This window comes from Monodon monoceros, unplaced genomic scaffold (assembly GCF_005190385.1).
Source record: "Monodon monoceros isolate NGI ecotype Baffin Bay Population unplaced genomic scaffold, NGI_Narwhal_1 Super_Scaffold_19, whole genome shotgun sequence".
In the NCBI taxonomy this organism is placed as follows: Eukaryota; Metazoa; Chordata; class Mammalia; order Artiodactyla; family Monodontidae; genus Monodon; species Monodon monoceros.
The window spans coordinates 11,146,257-11,162,775 of NW_021703775.1; the positions used below are offsets into that span (position 1 = coordinate 11,146,257).

Here is a 16,519-nt window from a genome sequence, read left to right on the forward strand (position 1 = left end):
GTCCGTGGCCTGCTGAATGGAGGGTAGGCTACATCTCAGCCCCGCTGGCCCCCTCCCAGCTCTTGCTCTTGCTGGGAGGGGCCGTGGCATGGGCAGAGTGGGCAGGCCACAAACTGGAGTCATCCTGCCATGGAAAGAAAGTGACCCCATCTTTGTTTTCTGTTTGTTCATTTTAGAACTCACATACCTGTATTTGAAACTTATTTATTTTCCTAGATATCAGCGAATGCTCCAGCCAGCCTTGTCAGAATGGTGGCACATGTGTGGAAGGTGTCAACCAGTACAAATGCATTTGTCCTCCGGGAAGGACGGGGAGCCGCTGTCAGCATCACGCCCAGACTGGTACGTAGCGGCTGTGGGGCTGGGGGAGGACGGTCTGCTGCAGAGAGAGAAGTAGGACCCTGGTCATGGGTCACCAAAGGCAGACCAGGCGGGATGTCCTCTGTTTTACATCCAAGGATCCCTCTGGTTCCCTGAAGTGGTTATTTGGGATGGCGTTTAGTTCTTTTGTGGAACCAGAGTTTTGATCCTTCTTATGGAAGAAAATGCAAGTGGAAGGACTGACCCCACCCTGAAAACCCTCCAGATTGGGAACTTGGCCTGAGAAGCTTTCTTGCTGCCACCTTCACATGGTTGACCTTTCCTCTGCACGTCAGCAAAACAGCTTCTCCTGCAGACGCTCTCGTCACATCCTGCAAAATTCGTAGTTACTGACACAGGCCAAAGTATTTTCCGAGCTGGATGAACTAGACGTTCGACTGGTGATGGGGTTATGATCCACACTTGAGTCTGTCTATCCAGCCTGAAGGTCTAGCTGTCACACTGTGGCTGTTTTTGCAGGTGCCAAGAAAATCCAGTGATAAGGAATCTATGGCAGATGGGTGGCGGTTCTACAGTATGGTGCAGCCAACATTTCTTATATAAGAAAATCAAAACCAGGACTTCCCTGGCGGTCCAGCGGTTGAGACTCCACGCTTCCACTTCAGGGGGTGCAGGTTCGATCCCTGGTCAGGGAACTAAGAGCCTGCATGCCATGAAGTAAAAAAAGTCAAAACCTAAAGATGTCTTATTCCTTTGCCAGAAAAGCCTGAAGTGTCCTGTCTGACTGTCTTGATTTCTGAGTGGAATCTTGGTTGGAGGGGGGGTAGGAATTGGTGTCCAGAGAGCACAAGCTTTGTCAATACTTGATATCCTTGCACTGGACCCAGCTCAAGGTCAGGTTTAAATGTTGTGTGCTACCATCACCACCATCCACCTCCAGAACTCTTTTCATCTTGCAAAACTGAAACTCTGTGCCCGTGAAACAGTAACTCCTCCCCTCCCTTCCCCCAACAACCATCCTATTGTCTGTCTGGATGAATCTGACCACTAAGAACCTCATGTAAGTGGGATCATACAGGAAGAGTCCTCTTGTGCGTCTCATTACATTTACCACCGATTCTTTTGCAGTCTCTTCTGACCATATGAGAGCTCTCAATCCTTTGAAAACTTTCAAAAACGAACACTTTTTTTCTGATAAGAAAATTGATTTATGTCCTTAGTTACAGCAAACAAAAAGCTTAGACACTTTAGGAAAGTATTTTAAAAATACAAAAAAGAACCCTTTAAAAGAAGTAGTATTTTAAGCTCCATAGTTTTTTTTTTTAATTTTTACTGGAGTCGAGTTGATTTACAATGTTGTGTTAGTTTCTGCTGTACAGCAAACTGAATCAGTTATACATGTACATATATCCACTCTTTTTTAGATTCTTTCCCCATATAGGCCATTACAGAGTATTGAGTAGAGTTCCCTGTGCTCTACAGTAGGTCCTTATTAGTTATCTATTTTATATATAGTAGTGTGTATATGTTAATCCCAATCTCCCAGTTTATCCCTCCCTCGTACCCCCTTGGTAACCAGAAGTTTGTTTTCTGCATCTGTCACTCTATTTCTGTTTTGTAAATAAGTTCATTTGCACCCTTATTTTAGATTGCACATATAAGCGATACCATATGATATTTGTCTCTCGGTGTCTGACTGACTTCACTCAGTATGACAATCTCGAGGTCCATCCGTGTGGCTGCAAATGGCATTATTTCGATAAGCTGCATAGTTTTAAACTACAGTGATCACGGCTAGAATTTTGGTGTTTTAAGCCTTTGTAAGTGAAACGCGGATTTAACGTCACGGTGGTCCTCAGGGTGCAGTTGTGTGGCCTGCTTTTCGTGCGTCGTTCTATTCGGGTGCGTCCCCTGTCCTTCGCCCCTTCCGGTGGGCCCTGGACCGACGGCTGGGTTTCGGTTAATTCCGTGCCTTTCCTTTCCCTACTCCAGAGTAAGCTCTGAGAAGGGGCCACGCCCCGATCTCGGGGCTCCTCCAAGGTCAGGCCCAGGTGCGCCGGGCCCGGCCCTAAGGGTGTCTTCTCCCCGCAGTCGCCCTCGAGGGCAGCGAGGCGGGGGACCCTGCCTTCAGCCGCGCGCCGCGATGCGCGCAGGTGGAGCGGACGCAGCACTGCAGCTGCGAGGCCGGATTCCACCTGAGCGGCGCCGCCGGGGACAGCGTCTGCCAGGGTACGCGCGGGCTCGGCCGGGGGAGGGAGGCGGAGCGGGGGACGCTGGGGTTGCGGGAAGAGGGGCTCCAACCTGCAGCAACCCCGGTCTCTCCCCGCCCCCGCCCAGGGGCCGGGTGCGCGCGGGCGAGCGGCTTCCTGGGCGTGGTCTCAGAAAGGCCCGCCCACCTTGCGGCTTAGGTAACTGTGGCGCAGATGGCTGCTAGGACACAGCTAGTGCGGAGACATCAGGGGCGGTCCTAAGAAAGCCAGACTGTAGAGAAAGCAGCCAGGGGTCCCCGGTCTCCCCCCAGTCACGCACACTCGTCTAGGAGAGGCTTCAGGCCCCTTATCCGCTCCCTCTTGGCTGGGATCGCAGGGCAGGTGGCAGGGAGGAGCTAGAGTCGCTGTGACCGTAGACAGACCCTCGCTCCCCGCACTCCGCCCCCCGGAGCTGTGCAGGGGCCTGGGCTCATTCTCTGGTCCCTTCTCGCCTTAGCTTTACTGACTGGCCCACTTCTGCAAATCTCTCCCGATTATTGAAGTTCCTTCTGAAAACAAACCATTGGTTCAAACCTAAGAACTGGCCGTTTGGTGCTAACAGCCTCATTTTAGAGCAGCAGAAACCCTCTTACACCACTCCTAAAGATGAGGAGGGTTAAGGTGGGGCTGGGAACCAGGGTGGGAGTCTGGGTCTGCAGCCCCACGCCTTCCTCCCCGGGCTGCTGGGCCTGACTTGACAGCCTCTGCAGGGTCTCCCCAGGTAGGCATCAGCCTTAGAGGAGCTGGCCTAAGGTCGACCACATCAGACCCCCGACTCCTCCCTTCAGCCCTCGGGGTCCTTGGCTTGGGAGAAAGGGGAGCACTCCTGCATGCTCTGACGGGGATAGGGCTTGGTGGCCACACCCCACCCAGCCAGTTAGCCACAGCTGCCAGAGATGGTGACACAGCAGCCATCCTGGGTCACTGTTAGTGGCCGCCCGCCTGGTGGTTCCTGGAGTCATACTGGGCATTTCTGTCCCCAGATGTGAATGAATGCGAGCTCTACGGACAGGAGGGGCGCTCCCGGCTCTGCATGCACGCCTGCGTGAACACCCCCGGCTCCTACCGCTGTGCCTGCCCCAGCGGATACCGGACCCTGGCCGATGGCAAGAGCTGTGAGGGTGAGTGAGGCCGTGGCAGGGGCAGGTGGTCCCAGACTATGGCTCTGAACTACTGGGGGAGGAGGAGAGGGCAGAGGGCTCCTCCATGGGCTGACATGGAACCTGAGAGAACAGGCAGCTCCCCAGTGACGTCCTAGTGGGGCTCCACTGCGGGGCTCAGAGGAGTGGGTCACCTGGGACTAGAGGGAGAAAGCATCCAGACAGCCATCACCCATCATCCATCCATCCATCCATCCATCCCACAAGTATTCACGAAGGCCCACGTAGGATTATGCGGAGGCTGGGAAGAAACCCAGCCTCCAGCCCGGGAACTCACGTGTGAAGGGAGCAGAGAACATATAAAGGGCATGATATGAGCCATGGAGGGCAGACTCCTGGGCCCTCTGGCTGAGGAGGCAGGTCTGAGAGAAGTGTTGTGACCAGTAACGCTCGTCTGTGCCCTCCAGCACCTCTGTAACCTGTCATGGCCGGGGGAGGCTGGGATCCAGGGAGGGGAGTTCCCCAGCACTTCCACCAGGTCTGGATTTCAAATGGTTAAGGACGACCGGGCTTCCAGTTTTAAGAATCAGCATTGGGTATTTGGAAAGTTCACTGCGTGTGGAGCATCTCATTCCAGTGCCTGTCGGGCCATTCATGTAGTCCCGTCAGTGATGGAGGGGGTGTCGGGGGATCTTCACCCTCACTGGGTGTCCGGTATTTCAGATGTCGATGAGTGTGTGAGCCCGCAGCACGTGTGCCCCCGGGGTACCGTGTGCATCAACACGGGTGGAGGCTTCCAGTGCGTCAGCCCCGAGTGCCCCGAGGGCAGCGGCAACGTGAGCTACGTGAAGACCTCTCCGTTGTGAGTATAGCCAGGGCCACCCATGGCTGAGCACGTACATCCCTCACCCAGGCCTCCTGGGGGCTGGGCTGCATTCTTCCTTCTGCGTTCTTGGGAGGAGGTACAGTTATGTCTGATGAAAGGCATGGAGCTGGGAGTCTGGCTTCTCAGAGCTCCCATCTCCCTTTAGAGGCTGCATTGAATGCACTGCGCACTTAAGAATGATGTTCTGAGCGCTCCCCTGCTGACAGGGAGGTCACTGGAGGGAAGAGGGCCATGGTGAGGCGGCCAGGAGGCAGGTATATGTTACACAGGTTCAGGAGAGGATCATTTCCTGTGTTCACATGGTAACTGTACACTCTGCAGTATATTACTCTGCTTTTCCACTGCTACTAGGAAGTTCGATTTCTAGTAAGCTCAGCACCTAACAAACAGACTTTTTTTTTTTTTCAAAAGGTGGGAGACAGGCTTTTAAGGAGAATAACTGCAGCTATCACAAAGTACACGTTTTCTTCTGAGAAAGAGATCACAGGAGCCTTAGATTGTCTTTAGAATGCACTGACCTCGCTCGTTTAGCTGCCTGAATTGCTTTTAAGGCTAAAGCAGATGAGAAGCAGCAAGAGAGTCGGTGGCGCTGAAGAGTGGCAGCTGTTCACTGGGAGTGTCACGTAGTGAAGGGACAGAGAGACCTGTATGTCAGAGCCTTTGGGGACATCCCCGATTAACATCTGGAAGGGCTATTTGACCTCCTTAACGGTGACGATCTGAGTCACCCAAATCGCTAAATTGCATCTGTCTCTTGCGTTGGACAAGGTAGAAAACTATCAAAGCACTTCCACACCACCCCTGGCTCCACATGCCTGAGGAAGACAGGGCGTCCTGCTTTAAGAGTGAACAGTGGGGGAACTCCCTGGTGGTCCAGTGGTTAGGACTTGGCGCTTTCACTACCGTGACCCGGGTTTGATCCCTGGTCAGGGAGCTAAGATCCCAAAAGCCCTGGGGCGCACCCCCCCCCCCCCAAAAAAAAAAGAACAGACGCTGGGTGTTTAGAAAGCCCACCACATGTGGAGAACCACGTTCCAGGATGTTGCCAGCTAACTGCTGGGGTCTCAGCACGTGTAGAAGGGGCACCTGCTTTGAATGCCAGCACCGTTGTTATTTAATCTTCCCCGGCTTTATTCTTCTGTAAAAACGGTAGTAATAGCATATATAAACATGCATGCACACCCGGACATACGTATACAGGTGAGTCATGGCCAGGCCTGACGCCAGCCACACTCACTGGCCTGTGGCTCTGGAGCGCCCGTGGCGGGGGACCCGTGGCTGGGTCACTCTGGTGGCCTCTGCAGGAGGGCGGGTGGGCAGACAAGCCCGGTCAGAGCAGCCCCTCCTGACTTCCCCCAAGGCTGACGGCTCCCTACATTTTGCCTCTCTGCTCCAGCCAGTGTGAACGGAACCCCTGCCCCATGGACAGCAGGCCCTGCCGCCACATGCCCAAGACCATCTCCTTCCATTACCTCTCTCTGCCCTCCAACCTGAAGACGCCCATCACGCTCTTCCGCGTGGCCACGGCCTCGGCCCCCGGCCGGCCTGGACCCAACAGCCTGCGGTTTGGGATCGTGGGTGGGAACAGCCGCGGCCACTTTGTAATGCAGCGCTCGGACCGCCAGACAGGGGAGCTGATCCTGGTCCAGACCCTGGAGGGACCTCAGACACTGGAGGTGGATGTTGACATGTCCGAATACCTGGACCGCTCCTTCCAGGCCAACCACGTGTCCAAGGTCACCATCTTTGTGTCCCCTTATGACTTCTGAGGGTGCCATGGGGTCACGGTGTGCAGCAATCTGGGCTCATTTCTCTTCCTCAAAGACTCAGCTGCGGGCGTTGACTGCGACAGACATCTCTCCCCACCCAGCCCACCGCCCATCTGCCTGTCCCCCACGTTCCTAGGGCAGCGCTGCACTCTGTCCCAGGAAGTGGCACCAAAGCGCAGCCCCCAAACCCAAGCTACTGCCATCACACGTTTTTCTGCTTTAAGGCCCTCGCCTTAGGTTATGCACTTTCGCAGATTGGTTTTTTTTTTGTTTGTTTGTTTGTTTTTTTACAGAGGAATGGGCAGCTTTTCAAAATGCTGTGTTGAGTGGCATTGTGAGCCTGAACTAGCTAGGGAGGGAAGAGCTTACGGCATGTGTCTGAGATGACTGTCCAGCCTCCTGTATTGTTATAGTCAAGCCTTGTTATGAAGTAGTTCTGGTCATGCTGAGGGTCAAATCATGCCCCTGTGCACGTGGCATGGGATGGGGGGGCAGGGTTCCCTTCCACGACCCAGCACGTTCTTGTCTGCATTCCCCTCTGTGACACGCCTGCCAGCCTTCTCATCAGAGGGCCGTGGCAGGGCCTGGACCCCAGTCTGCGCAGATTCATCCAGATCAAGGAACCAATGTTCACGTGTAGATTTTGCCTGAATTAATTCCCTTTCGAGAAATCATATCTCAAAACGTAACCTGCTATTATAACTGAAGCAGTAAAGTCTGTGGCTCATCCCTGCCCACCCGGCCTGTCCCTGACCGTGAGCTAGCCCAGTTCCTCCTAGGAGGGGGTACCTGGTCCTCTTCCTGTCTAGGCTGGACCCACTGGGATAAATGAATAAGAAAACACAGCCCTTTCCAAGGAATACAGTTTCATGTTATTTGGCAAGGGGCTTCTAAAACTTTTTATAAGGTAGCACTGCAAACATATACCGAAGTACAGACAATAGAATGAACCCCACGTCCAAATCACCAGCTTCAACAATCAACTCACGGCCAATCTTGCTTCATCTCTGCTCTCACCCCACCCCACGATGATTCTGAAGCAGATCCTGGACCTCACATCATTTCATCCGTAAATATTTCAGCATTATCTCTAAACCATAAGAACTTTAAAAAAGCATAAGCTCAATATCAATCACACCTAAAAAATCAGCAATCATTCCTTAATACCTTCAAATATTTAGTCATTGTTCAAGTTTCTGAGTGGCTCGTGATTTTTTTGTTTGAATTAGGTCCATGCTCTGTAATTTGTTGATTCACTTCTTAAATCTCTAATCTGTAGCGGTGGTTCTCACGCTTTAGAATATATTGAGATAACCTGGAGGCTTGTTGGAAGAAGCCTCCTTTGTCCTTGTTAGAAGGTCCTTTGTCCTATAGAATTTCTCACAGTCTGGGTTTTCCTGAGTCTGTCTCTGCAGTGTCTTCTTTTTTTTTTTTTTTTTTAACATCTTTATTGGAGTATAATTGCTTTACGTTGTCTGTAGTGTCTTTTAACATGGTCCTCTGTCCTATTTATTTCTTATATATCAGTAGTTATATCTAGAAATTCAATCAGACTCCAGTTAGGTTTATTTTCGCAAGACTACTTTATTGGTGGTGACAGGTTCTTCCAGGGGGAGCCATCTCATCTCTAGCTGCCTCTCTTTTCTGATGTTAACAACTATTGATGATTATTCCACAGATCCCACTACTTCTTTAGGGGTTGCAAATAATATTCTAGTGCTACTGTTTCTTCGTTTATTAGCTGGCATACCTTATAAGGAGAAACTTCCTTTCATCAGTTATTTGGTTGCCCTGAGGTTTGGTTTGTACAGGAAAGACTGGATAAATTTTTTACTTCTTCCCCTTTGTCAGTTTCCAAGGTGGTTCCCTGGCATCTTTCCAAGCTGTCCAGGGAGAGCTGTTTTCTTACTGGAAACATTACATTACATTATGAACTCATGGTTCAAACATATTTGATGTGTACGTTTCAATCCATTGCAGTTCTTATCTTTCCTGTCACTCAAATTGTCCTCTTTGGCTCTTGTGAACTGCTTCAAGTTGGCTGATTCTTTTTGACATGACCCTAGTGGTCTCTAATAAGAGTTTTGTAGTTATCTTGTATGACAGGACGTTTCAAGCTCATCTTGTATATGCTCCAGCCCTGAAGTTATCGATTTTTTTACCCAGGGATCCCTGGTTCCTTTCAGTGGGGAATGGTCATTAGAGATCAAAATCTGAGTGTAAGGAGGGCTCATTGGTAGTGGTTTGGTCATTGTTTCTTGGTTTTAGTGGAAAGAGCTAGGAAATAAGTACTGTTCATTTTGTGTTAAGAAGAAACACTACATGAGTTTATACTGATACTTCCAACCCAGCTCAGGAGTACAGGGTTTTTCATGTAACCTCATTGATCTTACATCTGCTCTTCTCTCTCTCATTCTGAAGACCTCCTTCTCAAAATCACCAAAATAATTATACATTGTTTTAAATCCTCAGAATAACAATGCAATGATAACAAAATTATCATCCCCAAATTACTGAAAACAGTTAAGATTTTTCTTTCTCAGTTCCTTTCGTCCTTAGGGTTTATGCTATTAGGGACGTACAATCAAATAACTCGGAATGGTTCCTCTCTCTGTGGTTATGCCCCAAGCTTGAATCAGGGTTATGGTTATTCGCTTTGTTTTGCTTAAATTTTTAGAGATTGCTTTTTTATTTTAATTTTTAAAAGTAATTGTGTAAACTGTTTACATGGTTCCAAAGTCAAATTCACAAAATGAGCTGTAATCAGAGAAGTCTATATACTAACCCAGTCCCCTCCACCCTACGTCCTCCTTCTACCATAGATAATCAAGTTTTTTCCATTTTACCCTTCCATTTAAAAACACATAAACACATGATAAATGATAGCATACTAATTCATTTCACACTTTCCTTGACCTTGCTTTTTTTCCTTAACAATACATTGAATATTATCCCATAGAACCAGATAGAATGTTCTCCTATAAAATGCTCCATTATGAGGACATACCATTGTTTATTCAACCAGTCACCCTTGATTGACATTTGGGTTGTTTCCGGTCCTTTGCTATTAAAATACTGCAACGATATGCACTTGCCTTTTTGCATTTTTGCCTCTCTATCTCTAGGGCCAATTTTTCCTCCATAAGGATTATACTACTTTCTATCCCCACGAACAGTGTATGAAAGTTTGTGTCCCTAAAACCAAAGAAGGCCCCAGTGGTGTCCCCAGTTCTCACATCTGTGCATCCACCAAACTCTGCTTTGGAAGGACGGAGAAGCCTGAATGGAGGGCTATTCCACAGCTAGCCCACCCACCTGTCCTGGACTTCTGAGTAGCAATCAACATTCACTAGGAAGACAAGAGGGACAAGCCAACTGGATCACAGGCTCCTGAGGGATGGAAAGTTAGCTAGGCTTTAAAAAATCATCTTATTTTTAAAATGTCATACTTACAACACTAGCAAACTAAAAGGAAAATAAGCCGAAAACAGAATATCACTGCATGGTCACAATAAACTGCATGGTCATGGTCACTGCTTGGTTTATTGGGCATCTGAGCATGTGCCCCAAGGAGAGACATGGTCAGCCTTGAATGGGTCCACCAGCCACTGACTCAGCTTTCACCAAGCTCACAGTGCAGGGAGAGAAAAGTGGACTTCTACGACTTTTACCTTGAACAATGAAAATCTGTAGGTGTTTATAAGCTGCATAAATATTCCTGGATATCTACAGTGTTCCACGCACTGTTTTAGTTGTTCAGAATACAGTGGATGAGAAGATGGACAGAGACCCTGACCTCATGGTACCCTTACACTATAGCAAGCGAGAAGATAATATATATATATACACAAGAAAAGTGTGTGATTTCAAAGAGAGATGAGTGCTATGAAAATAAAGGCAGCAAAAGAGGGTGGTCAGTATATACTAACTGTACGTGTAAGTATACGTACATACATCATCCACGTAGCCTAGGTGTTGCAAACACTGTGATCGTGTGTGGTGACAATCAGATTTCATTTCCTGGTGTTTGGAATTAGGACTCAGAATCTCAAGGGTCTGAAGGAAGTCGTGATGTAAAGCAAGGCCTGGGATGACCACCTTGGGCTCACCTACACAGAGAGGACGACGATGCTACGTGGGCAGAAAGGAAACTTGCAGGGAGGGAGCCTAGTTCTGTGTTCTGGTTATTACCGCTGTATAACATATCCCCAAACTGAGCAGCTTAAAACAATTACTTTAACATGCTCATAAATTCTGTGGGTCAGGAATTCAGACAGAGCACAGTGGGGTGGTTTATATTTACTCCACAATGTCTGTGCCTCCCTCAGCTGGGAAGACTCCTTGGCTGGGGGCTGCGCTTACCTGAAGGGGTTATTCACTCACTTGCATGTCTGGCCTGGGCTGGGATGACTCGGAGACTAGCATTGACAACGGGAAAACTATCCTTGGACTCTCCTTGTGGGTTGGCTTTCTCAGAGCATGGTGGCCTCAGAGTAGGCAGACTTCTGACATGGCGGCTCAGGGCTCTTAGAGTGCCTGTCCCAGAAAACAAGGTAGAAGCTGCATGGCCTTTATGCCCCAGCCTCGGAAGTCACGTAGGGTCACCTCCGCCACACTGTTGGCTGACACAGTCACAAGCAGCCACTGGGTCAAGGGAAGTGGACATGGGCCCGTGACCTCACGGACTTGAGTTGAACTGAGAGGTTTCAAAGGATTTTAGGGCCGTGTTCTAACCGTGCCACTCCTGCTTTCCTGCTTAGGGCTCCAGTGCCTCCGGAAATCTGGCTTCTGACCTGTGGGTTTCATCAGACAGCCCTTTTGGGTGTTCTTTGCAAACAGATGATCCCTGCGTAAGACAGGGTTTATACTCAGGCTGGGAGATAAGATCTTCACATATCTCACCAGGGACAATGGGAGAAGCAGAGTTAAAGTCCCCATGCATGGTGCTGCAGGTTCACCAAGCTCAGAGGTCGAGGGAAGGGCTGGGACCAGTTCATGGGGGAGCTGGCATTGAAATGGTTCTTACTAGGGAACTCTAGTGGGACATGCAAGCCATCTCCTGGTATACTCACTCTCACAAGGAGCATTTCCAACAAAATCCAGCATCAGCAAAGCCATGGGAAGGTCGGCTGACATGCACACAGGAGAGTATGACTTGGTGAAAAGTGGGTTTGGGCTGACAGAATTTTCTGAGTCTCACCACCACCTCCAAATGAAAAATCAGATTTTCTCCATCTAGTTCTTAACCTCCAGGAAGCTCTTTAGATATACTTTTTAGAGGAAAAACAGGCTCCCTGGTATGTATACCTTGCTGACCTGAGCCAGGATTCACGACCGTCATGTGGTGGCACTTGGACGATATCTCGCCTTCCTTCCCTTTACAGTTGGCCGAGTGATCACACATGGTGCTGGAGATAAAGATCTCTGTTTCTTAGACTCATCTGTCCTCCCCACCCAAGCCATCAAGTTCCATCATAGGGAGAGTTTGTTTTGTTCCTCACCCCTTGCCAGAGTCCTGTGGGCTAAGATGAGCTATGTACTCATTCCTCCCTTCCTGCCTTCAGCTGGCAGACAGTGCCAAACTTGGTTGGGGACCGGGCCTTGGAAGCTGGAGAAAGGGCACCATCCTCTAAGGGGTCTTTCTCACTCCAATGCTGGCTTTACAGTGGTCTGGAGTCTGCCCACGGGACAGATGTATCTCTGCAGAGTTACTTGGCCACGCGGAAATTCAACACACTCCATGTTCAGTCATGATCACTGTTTCCCTGAGTGCAGCCGGACCTTAGTGGGCAACCCCAAATCCCAGAGCCCTGAGTGAGCTGGCCCCTGCCGGCCTCCTGGACCACTGCTTGTGATGCTTCCAAATGCACCAGCCTCCCTCCTTCCCCTGGACTCTGCCAAGCTCATTCCTGCCCTGGGGCTTCTGGATCTGCCGTTTCCTCCTTGCTCTGCCCCTCATTCTGTTCTCCACTTGGGTGGGTTCAAAAGTCCCCTCCCCAGAGAGGCCGTCCCAGCTGCCCTTGCCAATGCTGCTCACCCATCTGCCATCCCTCTTGATTACCTTTCCCTGTTTCGCTTTCTTCAAAAGTACTTTTCACTATCTGAAATGCTATTTGTTTGCCTGTTTTCTGTCTCTCCCCATAGCATGAAGCCTGTTGGATGCCCATCCAATATCCATTTCCCTTTTCCACCTTCCATAAAGAAACCTGTTTTGCTCAGAGCCCCTTCCCTCCTTGTTATGAGCTGAACTGTGTACCCACACCCCAATTCTGATGTTGAAATCCTAACCCCTAGTACCTCAATGTGACAGTATTGGGAAATAGGGTCTTTAAAGAGGTAATTAAGTTTAAATGAGGCCATTAGGGTGGGCTCTAATCCAACAGGACTGGTGTCTTTATAAAAAGAGATTAGGCAACAGACACACACAGAGGGAAGACCGTGTGAAGACCCAGGGAGGAGAAGACAGCCATCTACAAGCCAAGGAGAGAGGCCTCAGAACTCAGCCTTGCTGACACCTTGATCTCAGACTTCTAGCCTCCATAATTGTGTCTTGGGTCCTTTGTGATGGCAGCCCTAGTAAACCAATACACACCTCATTCCAGCCTGTGACTCAGGGGAAGGCGATCACCCACCACCCACCCTCCAGGCTCCAAGGCAAGCACAGTGAATGAAGGGAACGGGCAGAATGAAGGGAACGGCTTTCTTATTACATGGTTGGAAAGGTCTCTATCTTTTCCACTGAATAAGAGGGAATATGTCATCACGGTTGCTGCTGGAAACCATTTTACGGACAATGAAAGAAGCTAGTATAAGGAAAAAGCCTCCTGGTGAAAGGCAGAGCCAGATGGAGCTGGGGTCCCAATTGAAATAACCCTGGAAACTTTCCTGCCTCTGGACTTCCTGTTACGTATGATAATGGGGTTATGGTTTAAGTGGGTTTGAGATGGAATTCTTGCTGTTTGTAGCCCAAAGCATCCTGGATCTAACTGGCTGGAATCCCAGCTCCATGAGAGTAGGCATCTTTTTTTTTTTTTTTTTTTTTTTGGCCGCGCCGGGTCTCTGTTCCAGCATGAGTGCTTCTCTACTTGTGGTGCGTGGGCTCCAGAGCACACTGGCTCGGTAGTTGCGGCTCGAGGGCTTAGCTGCCCCGTGACATGAGGGATCTTAGTTCCCCGACCAGGGCTCCAACCTGCGTCCCCTGCACTGGAAGGTGAATTCTTAACCACTGGACCACCAGGGAAGTCTCGAGAGAGCAGGCATCTTGTCTGCACACCTGCTGATGTAGCCCCAGCACCTGCTCTCCCCGGCAGGTGCTCAACACTTGCCTCTATAGAGACTGATGACTGGAGAACCTTAAATCATGAGGACCAACGTGAATGCATTAAGAGGGGCCACCCATCGCACCCACAAACAACTTGGTTTTAATTTAGTTTGTAAAGATCAGGGCCCTGAGGCAGTGGATTGGGGAAGGGACTATTAGAAAGATGAGTAGGAAGGAAACAGTAGTGAGAGCCTCCTGAAGATGGAAATCCTTAATGGAAACCCATGGACAAGGTGACAGACAAGCCGCAAAATGTTGGGTTGGCCAAAAAGTTCATTCCAGTTTTTCCCAACTGGCCAACCCAACAAAAGAGCTGGCGATCAGGGCAAACATTGGCAAAGCTGGCCAAATCGCTCCTATTCTCCCACCTCTGGGCACTTCTGCCCCCTTGTGGTTCGGTCACACTACTGCAGAGTTCTTTCCCTTCCCTGATGGCATCTGGCCCCGCTCAGGTGGAGGCTGCGCTGACAGCTTAGGTGCCTACCTGTGTGACACAGTGAACTGCTGGCCCACGATGTGCGCAGCATGAGCAAAATATCATCCTTGGTTGTTTCAAGCCACAGAGGTTTGAGAGCTGTCTGTCACTCCAGCGTAACTATCCTGACCGACGCAGGGCAGAAAGGGAAAAAATAAAATAAGGGAGAATCCCTCCATCGCCGATGGCGAGATCATGCTATGGACTGAGGGCTGGGATGAACTCAACTCCTTGTACGTGCTTAACACCAAACAAACAAAAGAGCCACACACACAAGTGATACCTTAAATTGCAAAACTGGGCTACGGTGGTATGTCTCAAAGGTTGAGGTAGGCTTCCCAGAAACACGGAGGAGTTTTAGGAGGCCCCAAAGGCCCAACCTCAGTTCTACTGCAACCTCTTGCCTCGGGAGCAGAACAGGCCTTGTGTTTTGGCAGGACTGTGTCCGCCAAAAAGGTATGTTCGAGTCCTAACACCTGGTACCTGTGAATGTGACCTTGCTTGGAAATAGGGATTTTGCAGATGTAAATAGTTAATTAAAATGAGGTCATACTGGATTGGGGTGGGCCTTAACCCAATGTCCAGTATCCTCATAAGAAGAGAAAACAGATGCAGACATACACAGGGAGAGAAGACAGAGGTAGAGATTGGAGTTAGGCTGTCACAGCCAAGAAACGCCAAGGATCGCCAGTCACCACCAGAAACTAGATAGAGGCAAGTAAGGATCATCCCTTAGAGCCTTCAGAGCGTGGCCATGCCTACCCCTTGACTTTAGACTTCTAGCCTCCAGAACTGAGAGAATACATTTCCGTTGTTCTAGGCACCGAGTCTGTGGTCCTCTGTTACAGCAAATGAACACACCTTGTATCCTGGCCTCCTCTGCAGAGCATCTGCTGAGGGTCAACCATCCCACCTCACCGAGGGAGGGGGCACCTCCATTCTGGGGAACTTGGACAGCCACCCAGTGCCAAGCACACTCTTCTCTTCAAAAGCCCACATCCCAGCCTGGTCATCCTTTTCTTCGTCAATAACCTTGGAGCACTCAAAAGTGATAAAAAACAATCACCTTATTTGTGTAATTCCTGCTCAGTTGAGAGTCAGAGAAGACCATTTTGCAATGAGTGCAGAGTCACGTTGGGGACATTCAGGAGGCTAATTTTCAAACACTGTGGCCTTTTTTCTTTTTTTGAAAGAGAAGTTGACTAATTTTATAACCAGCAGTGACATAATTCTACTTATTTCAGCAGAAAGAGCTGAAACAAGGGGCTCAATCAGCATATTTCATAAAGAGATTCACTGAGTCCAGGGATAAGGAAGGACTTATGGACTCTTAATCCCAACCCTGGATTATGAGCCTAGAAGACTGGACATGAAATCAAAACCATTCTCCCCTCAGGGTCTGCAAGATCAAAAGCTTCCTCTCGCAGGGCTCCTCCCCTCCCCACAGCCCCTACCCTGGGTCCCCCGCACCCCTACCACCTCTCCAGCAACATTCCTGCAGCAGCAGGAGATGCGGCTCTCCCCCCTCCACCCACCAGGACAGTGCAGCCTCAGAAGTCCCCTCCCCCATGGTCTACGGTGTATGAAACTGCTGTCGTTCACAGCAGGGGACATCGTGGAGCAAGTGAAGTACCAGATAAAGTCAGGTTCTGCCCTAAAAACCGGAATGCAAGGCCTGCATTTCCTTTTCCTCTGACACACACAGAAAGGGAACACAATTTATAAGCTAGATCAAAAGTGAGTCAAGGGACTTCCCTGCCGGTCCAGTGGTCAGGACTCTGCACTTACACTGCAGGAAGCACTGGTTCCATCCCTGGTGGGGGAACTAAGATCTCCCATGCGGTGGGATGTGGCCAAAAAAAAAAAAATTGAGTCAAAAGAAATGGACAGGGGACTTCCCTGGTGGCGCAGTGGTTGAGAATCTGCCTGCCAATGCAGGGGACACGGGTTTGAGCCCTGGTCCGGGAAGATCCCACATGCCGCGGAGCAACTAATCCCGTGCGCCACAACTACTGAGCCTGCGTTCTAGAGGCCGCGAGCCACAACTACTGAGCCTGTGCTCTAGAGCCCGCGAGCCACAACTACTGAGCCCGTGCACCACAACTACTGAGCCTGCGCTCTAGAGCCCGCGAGCCACAACTACTGAGCCTGTGTACCACAACTACTGAAGCCTGCGCACCTAGAGCCCGTGCTCGACAGCAAGAGGAGCCACCGCAGTGAGAAGCCCGCGCACCGCAATGAAGAGCAGCCCCCCACCCCGACTTGTGTAGAAATCAGCGATTTTTTAGAACGTGGCTGCTCTCATCTGCCGATGCTGGACTTCAGCTGCAACGTGTCCAGCCTCCAGCCAACCCTGCTCGCTTCAGACTGGCCCCCACAATTTGAATTGGCCCTGGCC

At 50.0% G+C, this 16,519-nt stretch overlaps 1 protein-coding gene across 3 annotated transcripts in view; it reads left to right on the forward strand.

Moving 5' to 3' along the window:
• FBLN7 (fibulin 7) overlaps nt 1-15,268 on the forward strand; it is a 54,398-nt gene extending 39,130 nt beyond the window's left edge. Inside the window, exons 4-8 of one of the 3 annotated variants that reach the window (XM_029232127.1) lie at nt 217-342; nt 2,413-2,550; nt 3,554-3,691; nt 4,394-4,532; nt 14,942-15,268. In XM_029232127.1, the coding sequence (XP_029087960.1) occupies nt 217-342; nt 2,413-2,550; nt 3,554-3,691; nt 4,394-4,532; nt 14,942-15,152 (752 nt within the window). In that variant the 3' untranslated portion in view covers nt 15,153-15,268. Of the gene's footprint in view, nt 1-216; nt 343-2,412; nt 2,551-3,553; nt 3,692-4,393; nt 4,533-5,952; nt 9,412-14,941 lie in introns of those variants that run through there. The other 2 variants (XM_029232126.1, XM_029232128.1) reach the window with 2 other exon arrangements.
• Nucleotides 15,269-16,519: the final 1,251 nt, after the last annotated feature.